General features: G+C 46.6%; 1 protein-coding gene across 5 annotated transcripts in view; it reads right to left on the bottom strand.

The window, feature by feature from the left end:
- Positions 1–3,448: 3,448 nt before the first annotated feature.
- The window catches only part of GLI2 (GLI family zinc finger 2), a 191,859-nt gene continuing 179,525 nt past the window's right edge, over positions 3,449–15,782 (bottom strand). For all 5 annotated transcript variants that reach the window (XM_071435246.1, XM_071435247.1, XM_071435245.1 and 2 more), the window contains 3 exons: positions 13,046–13,327; positions 9,689–10,025; positions 3,449–8,636 (listed from right to left, as the gene is read on the bottom strand). In XM_071435246.1, coding sequence (XP_071291347.1) covers positions 6,280–8,636; positions 9,689–10,025; positions 13,046–13,327 — 2,976 coding nt within the window. In that variant the 3' untranslated portion in view covers positions 3,449–6,279. The remainder of the gene's footprint in view (positions 8,637–9,688; positions 10,026–13,045; positions 13,328–15,782) is intronic.

Here is a 15,782-nt window from a genome sequence, read left to right as displayed (position 1 = left end):
AAGGTAACAAAGCTAAAAGTGGTGCCTTTGTTCCAGAAGTCCTTTATGTGAAGCTTTACAGACCAAAATTCTTCAAAAACAGATCTCTCTTACACCCTCATAAGCATCACTTCTTTGTTTTGTTTTTGTCACAGCCAGTTACACCTCATGGCCCATGGAATTTTCCAAGTGGAAGACACACTGGGGGACACAAAGTCATGAAGAAAATTAGCTCAGCTTTGTCCAGAGTTTTGCTTCCTTCCCTGCTGCTGTCCTCATTTCATTTGATCTATTTTAACCAATACCACCACTCTGGAACACAGATCTTGGTGCTTTGGCCAACATCCAGCTGTGAAATGTGTGCTCTTCTTCTGCATGATTCACTCCACAGGTGTAAGGAAAGCTGTTCCTCATAGTCCTGAGTCAAAAAATGTCTGTCTGTCAAAGCCTGGCAGAGAGGATGTTTGTATGGGCAGAGCACTCCGGGGTCCTTCCCAAAGAGGAACAGAAAAGGGATAGTGGCAGGGGAGAGAGGGGACATTTGTGAAGGTTGTCTTCATCTGTACTCTTTCTGTACAGTGAATGGAGAAAAGGAAAGAGAGAGTCCTTTAGAAGACATTCAGAGCATCAGACCAAGCTTCTACTTCAAAGTGCTTCCTTAAACATCTTTTTTCTATGAAGACTATCCTGGGCTGCACTGAGTAAGAGTTAAGGCTGGGCAAAGGAATGTAGATCACATATTTTTGTAGTCCTATTCCCTGTTTTTTGGTGCAGAAGCTGCCTTTTGTGGTGTTTTGCTACACCTTTTGCTGCCTGCTGATACCCACCCTACACATGATGGTAAAGATGGGATGGTAAAACAGCCTCTGACAGGCAAAGGTATCAGCCATAGCGTTTGCTCTTTGGTAAGCCATCAACACTTGGAGAGATGTTTCCAGCAAGTGCACTGTATTGTGTGCAGCAGCTCTTCCAAAGGTGACAGCAGGCATGCCACCATGCCCCCTACATATCTGCCTGACAGGTCAGTGTGGGGAAAATGGAAATAAGGGAGGCAAAGGGACCCATGTTATGAATCAGAAGTGCTGGTGCAGTTGGAGGAAGCTACAGTAGTCACAAACCCTCAGCATACTGAAAACATTGCATTGTTCTTCTTCTTTTTTTTTTTTTACACCGAACATATTTAATATGGCCATTTCAAGTTTTACATGAAGCATAAATCAAAGAGAAATAAGTGTACTGGGCACAACACGGGTTGTTTTGTAGCTTCTAAATTTCTTAAGTGTTAGGTCATTTTACTTACAAGTTAAATGGCTGTCTGCAAGAGGCCTTGGTTGGTCATAAATTGTCCTTCCAATAATATAAAACACACCATTTGTTTACCACACGTATGCGCTTCCAAGCAGATCCAACAGCTCGTAAAGAACAAGAGCCCCTATGTCATCCCTACAGAGACCACTGCAATAAAGAGCTCTGGGAATGACTCTGTACTCTGTAAGTGCAATCAGATCCAGCAACAGTAGCTTTTATGGGCTTTTTTCTCCCCTCCAGGAAAACCTGAGATATTAGTGCAATATTAAAGAGCTGTGATGGTTTTACCCAGAGTGGGACCTTACTCTTCCTGTGCTCCCACTGGTTTTGGGAGTGGAGTGAGGTTAACACTCACCAAAGAAGATCAGAATCAGACCTGTTAGGATGGTTTGTTTTCATAAGGGATATGATTGATTAAAAAGAAGGTTAATTGAATATTATGCAGCTGCCACAGTAGTATAAACTCCAAGCTCTGGCTTATAAACAACATTTGCTGCAGAAGGGTTATTACCTGCTTACAATTGGAGCAGTAAGCCTTTCGTTCCTTGTTTATTCCAGGATGGTAAAGCAGTAAAAATGCACATGCTGGTACATGACCTCAGGTGGGCTCCTAGGAAATCTTAGCCCAGTTTAAGTAATAAATATGTTCTCACATTGGCAGAGGTGTGCCCTGATTGAACTCTGAAGAGAAACACCAGCTAAAAGCATCATTTGATCTAGATTAGAAACCTACTTTAAGTGTTTGAAGTAGAAAAGCAGTAGGAGCTGATCTGAGTCTCCAAAAGCTTTTGTCAAGAGAAAAGATCTGAACAATTGCCTTTTAATGAAATGTCTGCATTTTTATTGTGATTTCTGTAGTTCTTGGACAGTACTGAGGGGTGTGATATTTATTCAATAAGTAACAGGCTAACAGGATCACTAACATCTCCACTGACTCAGCCTCAGATCATGCTGAGGGTGACCAGATTGGTGTAAGAGATCCACAGGAGTGTGGGATTCACCTTGCCCCAGTGGAGAAGGCATCTAAGCTGCCTACTTGGGGGTCTCTCTGTAATCAATGAGGAGAGTGATGCATGTGTTTCAGACGAAAACTCCACTCCATTCCATGTGTCTAAAACAGGAAAGAATAATTTCACAAGAGGGATGTGCCAATCTCTTGCCATGGACTTTGAAGGAACCTGGAAGGTTCAAATAGGGATCCTGAAGACAGGGTGAGGGTTTGTCCCATATGTACCTGATTCTACATACCTGATTCTGCCAATCAGCTCAGGAGGGATCCCACAGAGAGGAAGAGGAGTCCATCCCCTGCAGTTGCTTCTGCATGAAACTGCTGGTTCATGTGCAGCAAGTGTAATTCAGTGATTCACTGGCCAGCTGCTTTGCTCAGCAGTTTTCATTCCAAACTCATTGCTGAGCCCACGAGGGTCACCTGTGAGCCTCCTCACCCTCCCTTAAGGCTCTAACCCTGTGCACACCAACCCACCTCTACAAAAACAAGTGGAAAGTCAGTCTCTTGAGTAGCTGAGCTAACTCTTGCTGCAGCCAAATTAAATCTTTCTCATCAAGGAGCTGGATGAGACACTAACTAGTCACAACTGATGTATCTATCAGTTGCTCACCCAATAATTGCTTCCCATCACATACATAATGCACAGATTAATTTCTCCTTTCTCCAAACCCAATATTCAATTTGCCACTGTCATGGCCCATCACAGCTCTGCTAATCTGTCCTATTTCTGTCTCCTTTTGGACAATGACCAAGTCAGTCAACAAGCCATTTTTATCATAAATCTTCTGGTTGACAAATTTGCCCAGTCCTTGCTCTGATCTCCTCTCCTGTACAATCCCTGCTGCACTGCCACTGTCCTTCAAATCACCTCTGCCAAGAGGCAGTGAAAGACACCTGGGCAGCAGAACTGTGCTTGCAGCACACACTGGCCTTGCTGCCTCTCTTTCTGCCACCTCCATCTCACTCTTAAGTGGAAGTTCTTCAAGGCAAGACCATTTCACATCTGTGCTGTATCACACACATGCCCTACCAGCTCCTCACCAACTCTTCCTAAGCACCACCAGAGTCCAACTAACAGTGTTGGTGTGCTAACAACAGACCAAGACCAGCCACCATTTGTTAATAAAAAGAAATAACAACAGACACAATGAATTATGAAAAAAAAATTACTTTTTAATGTACAAAAGGTTTATATACAGGTTCAGCATGTTACCTCCATTCTTATGATGTAGAAAACAGCTAAAAATGTTCTTAGGATATAAATTTGACAGAACAATTCACCTACAGTACTTTTAGTAATGATGTCTTCTATACATAATATATACAGTGCTGGAAAGATTATTATAATACTTTTTCAGTAAATGAAGGAAGACCACCACTGGAAAGTCCAAAAAAATCTCAAGTCATTGGAGATTTGGTTTTGCTTCTGTATTTGAACGTTTGCTAATGAGATATCTGTGAGGAGGGACTCAAGAGCCACTGCTGCCCTATGCAGCTGTTAAAAAAGTCATTAGCAATCAAAGGACACATGAAAGCCTGGTCCATCTCAGCATAAGGGGTGCCCAGTTGTACTCCAAGCGTCCAGGACAACATACAATGTCCTAAAAACATGTACTGCCCTCTTTTCATAAATGCGAAGGCAAGGGCAAGGTCAGTAACTGCAGGAGAATATATACAGCAGACTATAAAACAATCCCTTTAAACACAACTTTCACAGGAGACACAAATAAACAGCCCGGCACCTTGCTTTGCTCCCCTGTCCTCATGCACCCTGGACATCAGCAGGAATCATGGAGGGGTGAAGGGCAGGGCTGAGAGCACCCTGTGTGCACCCTCTGCCTTTGGGATGAGGATGATGAGACTGCAGGATGCTGAGCAGCACCTCCCTGCACCAGCCATACCCAGGGATACCTGACAGCAAAGCTGTCCTGATCCACCACTGCCAAGCACAGCTCCTGCCTACCTGATATCACAGAGTTTGCCTGGAGGTAGCACGTGGCATTTTCATGTCAGCCCCTGGTGATACTGGGAAGAGTGATCCTGTCATCAGTTTGTGCAAAAGGAAAGCAGAGACACCAGAAAACACCTTTATAGAGCTGTCCTGGTCCTGTGCAAGGGACAGAGTAGGTGCAAATGAGAACATGACACTGATATGACAGGGAGATGGGAAGGAAAGAGTGAAGCTCTACAGATGCTTACTCAGTCCAGCTGTAAAAACCTGGGGGGGATGTCACACTTGTTCCCTGCCCTTCAAAATATGGAGTACAAAGTATTTGAGGCTATGAGAGCAGGATGAGAGGAGTTGTCCTTGTCCAACGCAGTCTGAAGTTAAGCAAGGCATCCTCCCAAGTACGTGCACCCCACTGCTTCTACCCTTTTGTCTAATGACAGCAAAAATAAATAATACAACAAAGATCAACTTACTGGCAGGTGGGACTGTCCTGGAAACAGCTGATCACTATTTTATGAGCAGTTATATTCTGGTGGAGAATTTGACTTCAGGAGGCCCTGCTCCTCCCATCTCTTCCCCAATGATGGTTCCAAGAGATTCTCACTGACCAAGCTACTATTCTGACCCAAATTCCTGTTTTGAGACTATACACATGTTTAGTGCTGCAGGTGCAGTCTGCTGGTGCAGGTGCTGCAGGCTGCAGGTGCAGTCTGCTACTCAAATGAACAACTCAGGTTGACCCTGGTATATTTTTTGGATACAGCAGTTTTTTCATGCTGTGGGACATGTTAAGCTAACACTGGGTGCTTGTGGGGCAGGGCATTTTGGCTTATGCTTGGCCCCATATCAGTGCAGCAAGGCACCTGTTGTGCACATGAAGCCCAGACAGAACCCTGCACTGAGCACATCACACAGATGAGCCCTGGCAGATTAACCTGCTCCCCCAGAGCTGCCACAGTGCACACTGGGCTGGAACGAAAGTAAAAGTCTCTCCATCACCATCACTTGTTTATGTGAGCACCTCAGCATGGAAAACCCACCAGAGAGCAAAGCTGCTGCAAAGCTGCACAGGGATCCAGTAATGTGTGCTCCAGCACTCTGACATTAAAGATGCATGTGGGGCACTGGCAGAAAGTCACTGTGTTCAGAAGGTGCAAAGTTATGCATGTGTGTCAGTCTGCATGCCAGAGACTTCCTGCCACGGGGGATTATTTCCCAGTGATTGCTGTTCCCAGACCTCTGCTCCACTATGCACATGATATAAACCACGTTGTAAACACATCTGATCAAAGTGTGCATTCACCTTTTATGTGTCTCATCAATGTGTCTTTCCAATGTTTTCTCAGAAACACCACTATGTTTTTATAAATGTACATTTTATATACGCTTCTGACAATACACTATATTTGATTTTTAAAGGAAGAGAGGCCTTGGCTACTTAACAAGAAAGCATGGTAAGGCACTTTGCTGAGAAGCCATTTGGAAACGTCGCTCTTTGCAAGGTACAAAGGTATTTACGGTATAAAACAATACTGCTGCCAGAGGGCTTGTTTGGAGACATCACTAAACCCTACTCTCATCAGAGCAGAATACATCGTATGGCTTTTATTCTAACCAAAAATGCATCCTCCCATTTCTTTCTGGGGTGGGTTGAAAACGGAATTTTTTTGCAAATGTAACTAATGGAAAAATGATGGGGAGGGCTATTTACAGGGCTTCCCAGAAGGGAGGGTTTCATCTCTAACCACCCTCATGCTGTCTCCTAGTTTGGTGGCGATACCGTTCAGTGCTCCAGGAAACCAAGCCAAAAAAATAATACTAGAGGTGCACCCTTGTGGTACTGAACTGCCTGCATAAAGTTTACATAATTCTGTACACAGACTTTTTAAAATTTTCACTTTGAAATCCTTTAATGCATTTAACACTTATAAAAAACCCTACTCTATTGAAACAGATTATTTTTGAAAAGCACATTCATACAACTGCTTCACGCAGAGCCCCTTGGATAGCACCAAGGCCTTGTGCTTTACCGTTACGACATCATGTTTAGAAATTTACTCTCTTCTGCCAGCGTGGTTAGCATGGAGCTCATATCACCTATTGCCATATTGCTTATCCCCGCAGGTATGGTGGGCAGTGTCAGAGAGTTTCGTGGAGTTGTCAGGCGAGAGGAGTTCTGGGAGAGGTTCTGCAGGATGCTGGGGCTCAGGGTTCCCGACATCAGGCTTGAATGGTCCCCATCGTCCATGATGGCATCAAAATCTATCTGGGGCGGCTCAAGACCTTGAGAGTCCACTGTGCTGGACACCTGGTTTGTTCCTGGGGAAGGCAGAGTGGCTGGCTTGCTGTTCTGTGTGCACTGCTGCTGCCTGACCCGACAGTCCGCGTGGTTGTCGAAGCCGTTGTTCTGCTCATACATGTGGATTTGGCCATAATAGTACATCAAGCTGTTGTCTCTCGTGCCGTCCGCACACTGCTGGGCTGGTGCCAGCAACATGTCACTGGTTCTTTTGTGCATGGCCTCCGCTGTCTCCTGGCCAGAGCTGATGGTGTTTGCAGGATGGGCAGTTCTCATGTAGCCCAGCTGCTGGGCGGTGCGGACCCCTCGGGGTCTGCTGCCCGGGTTTGGCTCCGGTGGAGGATGAGGCTGGATCATGCCAGGTGGATATGCCTGCGCAGCTGAACCCACCACGCTCTGCTGAGGCTCAAAACTGGGCTGACTGGAGGTCATGATGGGCTGAGGAAAGGTCTCCTGAGCCACAGGGAAGTTCAGGTGGCTTGGCTGAGATGAGTAGTTCTGCTGATTTGGCTCGTGCATGACCTGTCCCAGCGCTGTGCGCTCACTGTTGCTCCTGACCATCAAGGAAGGGTTGGCTGCCATGTCCATTTGCTGAGGGTGAAGGTGAGGTCCAGACTTTGCTGCCATGTTGCTGCAATTAGGAGAGATCTGATTTGGGTTGCCACTGACTGCACTGGGGCTCAGCATCTGATGTGGTTGGTTATACCCTGAGTGCAAGCCCATGTCGGGGTTCATGCTGGGACCTAGGCTCATGTGCTGCTGCCGCAGCTGCATGCAGTTTAGCCTCTGCCCATCCATGCCCATGTTTCTCTGCATAAAGCTCTGCTGAGTTGCATTCATACTGTTGTCTGGCAGCTGCATCTGCTGCTGGTTGTAGTTCTGGTACTGACCAAAGTTCTGCTTCTGCTGGACCACCGCTAAGTTCCCTTGTGAAAACTGCTGCTTTGACTGATTGGACATGATATCAACTGTGCCTGAGCTGACTTCATTCCACTGGACAGGCATGTTATTTTTATTCATGTCTGAAGAAGTATCAAAACTCATGGAACACTCTGCCATCATGGGTCCCAAGTGGCTCATGCTTGCCTCAGCCACCGCCATCCTGCGCTGATTGGGCAAGGCTGGAGGCTGCAGCTTTCCACTTCCTTGGAAGTTCTGCATGTCATTGCTGTACCCCATGGAAGTGCTCTCAGCCACTGTTCCATTGTTCTGGGATTTGATGTACTGTACCACATCATCTGGCAGCATAATGTCATCATCTCCAATGGGCACGTCTGTCTCCCCGGACATGGCTTCCATGGCGATGTTTTCACTGATGCTCAGGGGCCGGGGTGAGTAGGAGTGCCGGGGCAGGCTCCCGTCTGAGCGCCCATAGCTCTGGAGACCAAAATTCCTCCTGTCTGTGGGCTGTGGAGGATGGAAGGGGTTCACACTGTTGGTACTGTTGAAGCGGTGAACTCGTGAGAGAGCCTGGGGGTCTCCAGGAGGTCTCCTCACAGGGTCACTTGCCCGTCTCGTGCAGTTGCCCTGCACCTCATGGGGAAATGCTGGAGCTGATGGGTAGCCATAGGTGTTACCATCGCTGCAACGCCTGGGGCCCGGTGGGAGGCGGACGGAGGGCAAGGTGGGGTCTGGTCCATCCATCAGTGAGATCCTGTTCTTCAGGGTCATCCTCTCCATGTTTGGCAGGGGGGTCGGAGGAGGGCCCCCTGTGGCAGCAGCGTACTTGGCTTTCAGCCTGTAGTGCTGAGCTGGTGTGAGGTTCAGCAGACCCGGCATCCCGCTGCACTGGCTCGCCTCGCTCGACCGGCGGGAGGCATCTGTGGAAATGGGGTCGTAGGAGTCAGTGGAGCTGGTGTTGTTGGGGCGGTGCCCGAGATGCGAAGCCTCGCTGGAACGGCGGCTGGAGAAGTAAGGGGAGATCCCTGAGGATCTGCGGCTGACAGTGTAGGCAGAGCTGACGGTGCTTGTTGTGCTGTCACGGCGCTCGTTGAGCTGGTTCAGCATCGTAACCTCGTTGACAGACAGCTCCATTATTCTGGGGTTAGGCAGCATAGCTGAAGAACCACCACTGTTTTCCAGAACAGAGCCTGGAAAGGTTGCAGGGAAGGAAAAGGTTTAGTTAGCTGAGAAATTTCACTTTGTGGTGTTCTAGGTGCCAGAATACAGACCCACAAAGCCACCCCCAAATACTTAATGGGAGTAATGATGAGTTTCATGCGCTGCTAGCGAATTCAAAGTTTCATTTCTAGCTCTATGTTCATGCAAAGGGAGCAAGAAGTCTGGGGAGAGAAGTTAAGAAGTCCCTGCTGCAGAGTGTTTGTAACATGTACGCCCCTTATACTCAGCTTCTGAGGAAATGTCTCCACATGGGCTTCCCTCAGTAGGACAAAGGTAGGACTGGTGTGAAACAGTGCCACAGGGACAGCATACAGCTACAACCACAGCTACTCTCTGGGACAGATGCACAGCAGTCAGGGAGAGCAGCCCGAGAATCCAAAGGTTGACATTTAAAGGCTCTTCCAAGAGCAACCCAAGAAGCTCTGAGATCTAGTATCACCCAGGCACTATGCCTTTGGATTTCTTGGCAAAGTTAGAGGACCTCTAGAGGGTTCAAAAAGATGCTTTTACCAGGAATCACCAGCCAGTGGGAAACAAGCATATGAAGCTAGAGGCTTCATAGCCAGGAGTTTCTGAGTGACAAAAAGCTTCTGTCAGAGCAAGATTATGGAGGGAGGTCTTGTCTGGATTGCTGCTGTGCTGCAGTGGTCTCCCAGGAAGCACATTACCCCTCGGGGAACTCCTACTGCTAGAAAAAATGCCAGCAGCCTTGTGGTTGTAACTGAGACAATGGGGACAGCTGTGTCTGGGTTCTGGGCAAGCTCAGAAACAAGGGCACCAAAACCCCTGTCTCCCTTCATAGGTCTGTAGAACTGAGCATCTGGGTTTCTTCTCTTGCACATCACCAGATGGCTGTGTTTACACCCAAGCTGTCCATTTTACCTGACATCTTTATCTATCAAAGCATGACTCAGAGGCAATAAGGAATGATCCTCATTCCTCCAGGGCAGACTCTTGGTTATGAAACCGGAGTCAAACTCTGAAATGTTCCTACAGGACACGGTCCAGGCCCAGGGCTTACCATTTCCTGAGATGGGAGGCAGCTTGGTGTTTCTGGCTTGTGGAGCTGGGCTCACCCATGAGCAGGAATCCTTAACTGTCTTGAGTTTCTCCTTCTTGAGCTGTTCAAGTCGTTGCATCGTCGTCATGTGTTTCCTTAGCTGCAGGCTGACTGCTGAGTTACCAGATGACACTGTTGAGTCCACGACAGGAGCGTTGTCATCCAACGCCGTCAGATCTCCCAGACTTCCCCCGCTGTGCATGTTCATTTCTACTCCACTGTCATTGTTGTTGGTGCTGCCAAGGGGTGATGGCTCACTGCTGCATGACGACTGGCCACCAGGACTGGACTGACACATCTTAGGGAGGGAAAAGAGGAAAAAGAGTTGGGCAGGTGAAAACATGGTTGGGAAGAAATCAGGAGCTAAACATCCCCGGTGTTAGTCCTGGAGGCTAGGAGAGCTCCTATCCTAGGCTCTCATCTTGTTACCCCTCCCTGCTGCAAGATCCCAGCTCTTCCAAAAGGCAGATGCCTCCCCCCTGTGAGAGGAGGATGGGACAGCACCCCACACCTGGAAAAACCATGGTGATTCAACTGCAAGATAGAGAGAAACCAAGTGCTCTTCCTCCAAAAGAAGGACAGATGTTTCTTGAAGAAAAGCAGCATGTCACCTGGTTGTGCAAGGTATATTGCAGCAAACACTGGCTTATCTAACATGGGATCAAGGCTTAAGTATTTCAGACACAACGTATTTCTGTCTTTAAAATACCCTAACATATAATTATGTTAGCTGACAAACTTCCCCGCCAGATAAAAACCTGGCTCACTGTTTGCAAACTCCCACTTGCAGATAAGGCAGATAAGCACCATAAATATTTATTTTATTTACATTAGGAATGTAAACTACTCACATTGAGTAGTTTATTTGGAGCAGACACTATATGGTCTGAACTTGCTCTGCTGCTGCTACCAAACAGGATGCTTGGCTTTTCTGCTCCAGGCCCATGCTCCAGCCAAAAATGGGAGTGCTGAAAAGGCAAAGTACTCTGCCCTGGGCCAAGGTGGGAATGCAGAGTGCTGCAGTGTTGTTTTTTACTCCACAGCAGCCCCCCATGGGCAGGGTTGCCTGGCTCTGATTGTCCTTCAGTCTAGGCAATACAGATTGCAATCCCAATATTTAATGGCAAGTTGTGATGCTGGGAGAAAGGTGGCAAAGGGAATCCTCAGGCACTGCATCCTCCCCCTTTCGGCACTCAAGCAAATTTCTCCTATCCCTCCCCACTGCCCCACATACTTCCACTTCCACCCTGTGAGGGTTAAATGGAGACAGAGATCTGCAGGAGATCATATTTTATACAGCTATTTTAATACAAAGGATTTCTTTGCTCACCTTAGTACCGACTGTCCTTAGGAAGGTAGAGTAAGGAAGGGTAAGTGGGAATAAAGAACAGGTTGTTAGGACAAAGACAGCATTAACAAAAAGGACCAGGATAGTAAAAGGAGGAAGAGAGAAATGCAGAATATAGCACAAATTACCAACATATCCCCCACTCCCATACCCCACCTTCCCTGCCTTCCCTCTTTGGGGGCACAAATAAAAGCTCCTAGAAGAGACTTTCTACCTGTTTCCATGGGTTTGGGGTGACACACAAATATAGGTCAAAACAAGGAGCCTGGGAATGATGGGAACTAGTTAAGCATCTCACCCCTCCTACCACCCTGACCTTAACCATGAAACAGGAGCTGGATGGGGCCCACCAGACGAGATGCCACCTGTCAGAGGTGCTCAAGGGAAATACGCAGGGCTAGAGAGGGACAGTGAAGAGTAACACATGACCCAGGGCCCTGCTGCCAGTGAGATGGCTTGGCTGGAACCCTGGAAGCACAGAGTGCTAGGAAAACAAGCCCATACCTTCAGGAGAAGCAGGGTGGGGAGCTGTAATTGTGTCAGTGTTTTCATAGGAAAAAAACAACAAAACACATGGAGGAAGAGTATTGGAGAAAGGTCATTCTGTCCAGTGGTTCTCACACTCAGCTTTTGTAACACATTACAGAACCTCATCACAGGAAACTGTTTCTTTAGTCAATTAGAGACATTGTGGATGTGTAAATACTAAATTTTTTCTTAACTGAAACATGCTGCTCATTAGTAATTTGTCCAACAACACATCCCCTAACCCTTCTGAGAAAATCTTTGTAGCTCCAGGGCATGTTTTTCACAGGAATAACAATCTTTTAGCCTGGATTCAAATCAAGAAAATATGTATTTTGGAGCTCAAAGTCCTTTCAGCTCAAGTGGGAAGTCTGGGGAATATGTGAACACTCCTTTGCAGGTGAAGGTCTTTTCTTCTGTATCCAGACCATACCCTGTCCCACTCTGGTGCAACAGACCAGAACTTTGGGTACAAAAGTGAAAAGAAACATCAAAAGGTAAAAGTGATTCATGTGTTGTAACCCTCCATCTCCTCCTCCATCCTGGATGGGGTGGAAGAGGTTTGATGTGTTTGAAAGCACCACTATACACAGCTCCTTAGTACCACTGACCACGCTACTGCCAATTGTGGAGCTGCTGTAACAGACAGAAAGCTAATAAATGGTCTTTGCTTCAGGTGCTGGAGCTGTAAAGCTTGATCATGGCTGAGTGACAGGCTGTACTCTGCGGGCCACAGTTTATTCCTAATTTCACTCCCCTGCCCCATGACCTCGCTACAATTTTCTATGGCAGCTGGGAGTCATGTATTGAATTTCTGTACTCCTGAGGAATCTGCTCCAGCCAGCCTGGGCTGATCAGGGAGGTGGGACTAGATGATCTCAAGAGGTCCCTGACAACCCCAGGGATTTTGTGCTTCTGTGTATGGTGGACAAGGAATTAAACTTGCTTTAAGATACTCAACAAAAATAGAACAGCTAGTTTTATCCCCACTGGCTTCATCAAACAGCAGCAGACTACAAAGAAAAGGAGTGAAGGGTGCAGGGAGGAGAAGAAAAGGGACTGCTTAGGCCAGGACCTTTGCTTCAAGAAGCATTCATCAATCTGTGCCCTGTGGTCGTTGCTCAATTTAAACTGGTGAGGTAGGTAAAGCTCATTTGACCACAACACGATTGGGTTTTACCCGCTTTCACAGCACAGGAATGCCAACCTCAGCCAAGGGCACCACATGGCCCCCGTGACTACAAGGGCAGGAATTTATGATGCTGGGTAGGAAGGTACAAAATGTAGTGGACTGTGCCCTGACCTGCAGCTTCATTTCTGGACTTGAACTCTAGGGCTGAAGGGCACCTGCCCAGAGAGGTAAATGGAATACAAATGCTTCATGCACCTACTGCATCAGAGAGATCAGGAACCACGTCATTTCTGCCAAAAGCAACTGCTCTTACCACAGAATTCTCTGTTTTTATCGTTTTGACTTGTAAGCAATCCTCCATGCTCCGTGTGGTGCTGTTGGCCTCGGAGCTCTCCTCTGACACCTTGCTGCTCTGCTTGGCGCTGGCCTCGTTGTCCCCATTTTCCTTGAGAGGAGGTGGCCTTGGGTGGACGTCATTGCGCTGCTTCTTTGTGACGTGAGCATCGGGCCCGTGCACCGTCTTGACGTGCTTCCTGAGGGAGCTGGGGTCCGTGTACCGCTTCGTGCAGCCAGGGATTTTACACACGTAGGGCTTCTGTCAACAGAAACAAATCTTGGGTTATATTTAGAATAAGCCCAAATATTCCAGGTACAGTGTATGGGCCAAGAAAATACAATGAGCATAGCAGCAGGCAGCAGCAAAATGTGGAGCATCTGCTCCACAGGACTCTGTAAAGACTGAGATATGGAAGATGTGATATATGGGCTGCTGCTGATCCACACAGACTTGGCTTGTCATTTCATGTTGGCTAAACTTCTTGTTTTCAGTTTCTGGATCAAAAGACAGCTAAGAATTCACAAAATACTTTCTCAGTATTACTTTCCCATGTATATAGTTGCTCGGGTGGCCACAGGAATGTTTCTTGATTAAGGATGGGAAGGAGGTGATGTAGCGGACTGGGCATAACACATTCGCTCTGCTAAGGTGGGGTCTACACCAAGAAAATGTCTGAAACCTTTTGGCTGATGGAAGTCCAGTGAATTCAAGCCAGACTGGATTCACCCTACTCAATCTATCACACCACTCCAGCACCTGTCACCTTGAAATCTGCTATTGTGCAAAACAAACCACAGGCATGCAATGTTTTTTTCACACGACAGCACTCTATCCTGAATTCATGAATCATTGATTGCCACAGGAAAACAAGGCTGAAGCCATGCTTCTGAAAACAGAAATCGGCAACAGATACTTTTATTTTTTTAACTATTTTTATTTTACTGAGTCTCCAATTCCTAAGTTGTATTAATACTGCAGTTGTTTGAGCTGGTGCTGCTGCACTGGAAGCTCAGGATTCATCCCAAGTTCCACTTTTGGTCCCACAACAACTCTATGTATTTTCCTACCAATGCAATAGGATAGATCCATGAGAAAAAACAGATAGATGTTATTTGAAGGCTACCCAAAATGACCATTCCTTAAATTTTTTTAAAAATCTGTTTTGTAATTTTGTCCAGGAACTTAAGTGAAAAAATAAAAAGGAGTATATATTCTTTGCAGAAAGCCAGCATCATCACATGAAAAACACTGAAAGTCTGTTATGTATTCCAAAGCATGCTTCCTGACTTCCTGACTGATCTTGGCACATCATTCAAACCAGCTAAATCCACGTTACACCCCACTGAGGTAAATATATTTTAAAGCTGGGTAAACCAAAGCACAAAAATTAAAATAGTTTGTTTAAAAATACCATGCAACCTTTTGGACAAGCATTATAGAAATACTACTATTGCTATTAAGCCTTATTACAAAGAACAGAATCCCCACAACATGTGCTGAAAAAATCCTGTATAAGAACAGCTCAAAGATTTTTTTATAAATATCCTTTAGGCTCAACATTCTGATTTTTCAGACCCCAGCAATAAGGGTAACATGATCACTGTTGCTTAGACAGCAGACACTCCACCTAGGGGGATTCAATCATCCTCTTCATCAGGCCATAGCCCTTGCAACTGAGCTAAGCACAACTGCTGTTTCACTGGTGTGCCTTCATCTGTCCCTGGGTTATCCAGATTCTGACATCTAGTGACATCCTCACCCTAGTGAAGTCAAGAGTTTAGATGTCTCAGATGCCTCCCTCCCACACTCATGCACATATGGGATAATACTCCTGAGGGTGGGAGAAGTGGAGAACTCCCCCCACACAAAGCAGAACAGGATTTATGTGTTTTACCCTTGTTCAGCTTGAGTTGCTGAAAATGTCACTCTGAGTCTTTGGCTGGCTATGAACTCAAGGCACTCCTCTGTGTATGCATTGGAGGGTGGTCACAGGATGGAAGCCCTTTTTCCAGGTGTAACTTTGAAGGTATCCCCTGAAGGGATTCAAACAGTCACTGAAAGTTTAAAATGTAGTGTGTATGACACTTCAACAATCAAACCAAAGTCAGTGTGGTAACACATTCCAGCCTTGAACTTCAGCATGTTTGGACCATACACCTACGTCCTGTCACACAATGATAGTGACAAACACAGGGAACCTGGAACTTCCCCCTTAGAGGAGACTTGGATGACTAACTCTGAAACTGGTGTATTCCAAGTAAACACTGCAAGCAGAGGAAAATATTTAGAAGGTAGCTAGGAACCACAATAGAGTTACCAATGGATAATGGGAAATAGTCACAGCCACAAACTTCTGCTTTGCATTTGTGTGGTTTTGTGAGCCAAGGTCTCAGTACAGTTTGCTAAGCCAGTGGTCATGGCCACAGCTGGACACAGGACCCTTGCCTGGGCCTGCTGCCCAGTGTGAGGAGCTTTGCTGTGAGGGATACCAGCTGGTGTAAAGGATTGTGTTATATGATCCTCACAAAGAGGGTGTCAAAAATATGGCCCAGAGAGCCATTGTATGCAGCCTACACATCTCCCACAGTCTTGGGGTGTTTCTGTACTGCATCAAGGAGGGTTGAACAGCAGTTCAGGAATAAGCATGACTGCAACATGTAAGATGGTCTGGATAGTGGCAGTGCCTTACAGTTCCTTGGCAGGGCCAGCTGGT

Source organism: Agelaius tricolor, unplaced genomic scaffold (genome assembly GCF_023055355.1).
Source record: "Agelaius tricolor isolate 1412-34295 unplaced genomic scaffold, bAgeTri1.0.p SCAF_10, whole genome shotgun sequence".
Taxonomy (NCBI): Eukaryota; Metazoa; Chordata; class Aves; order Passeriformes; family Icteridae; genus Agelaius; species Agelaius tricolor.
The sequence above is the reverse complement of the archived record's forward strand: the minus strand, read 5'-3'. Positions and strand labels throughout refer to the sequence as shown.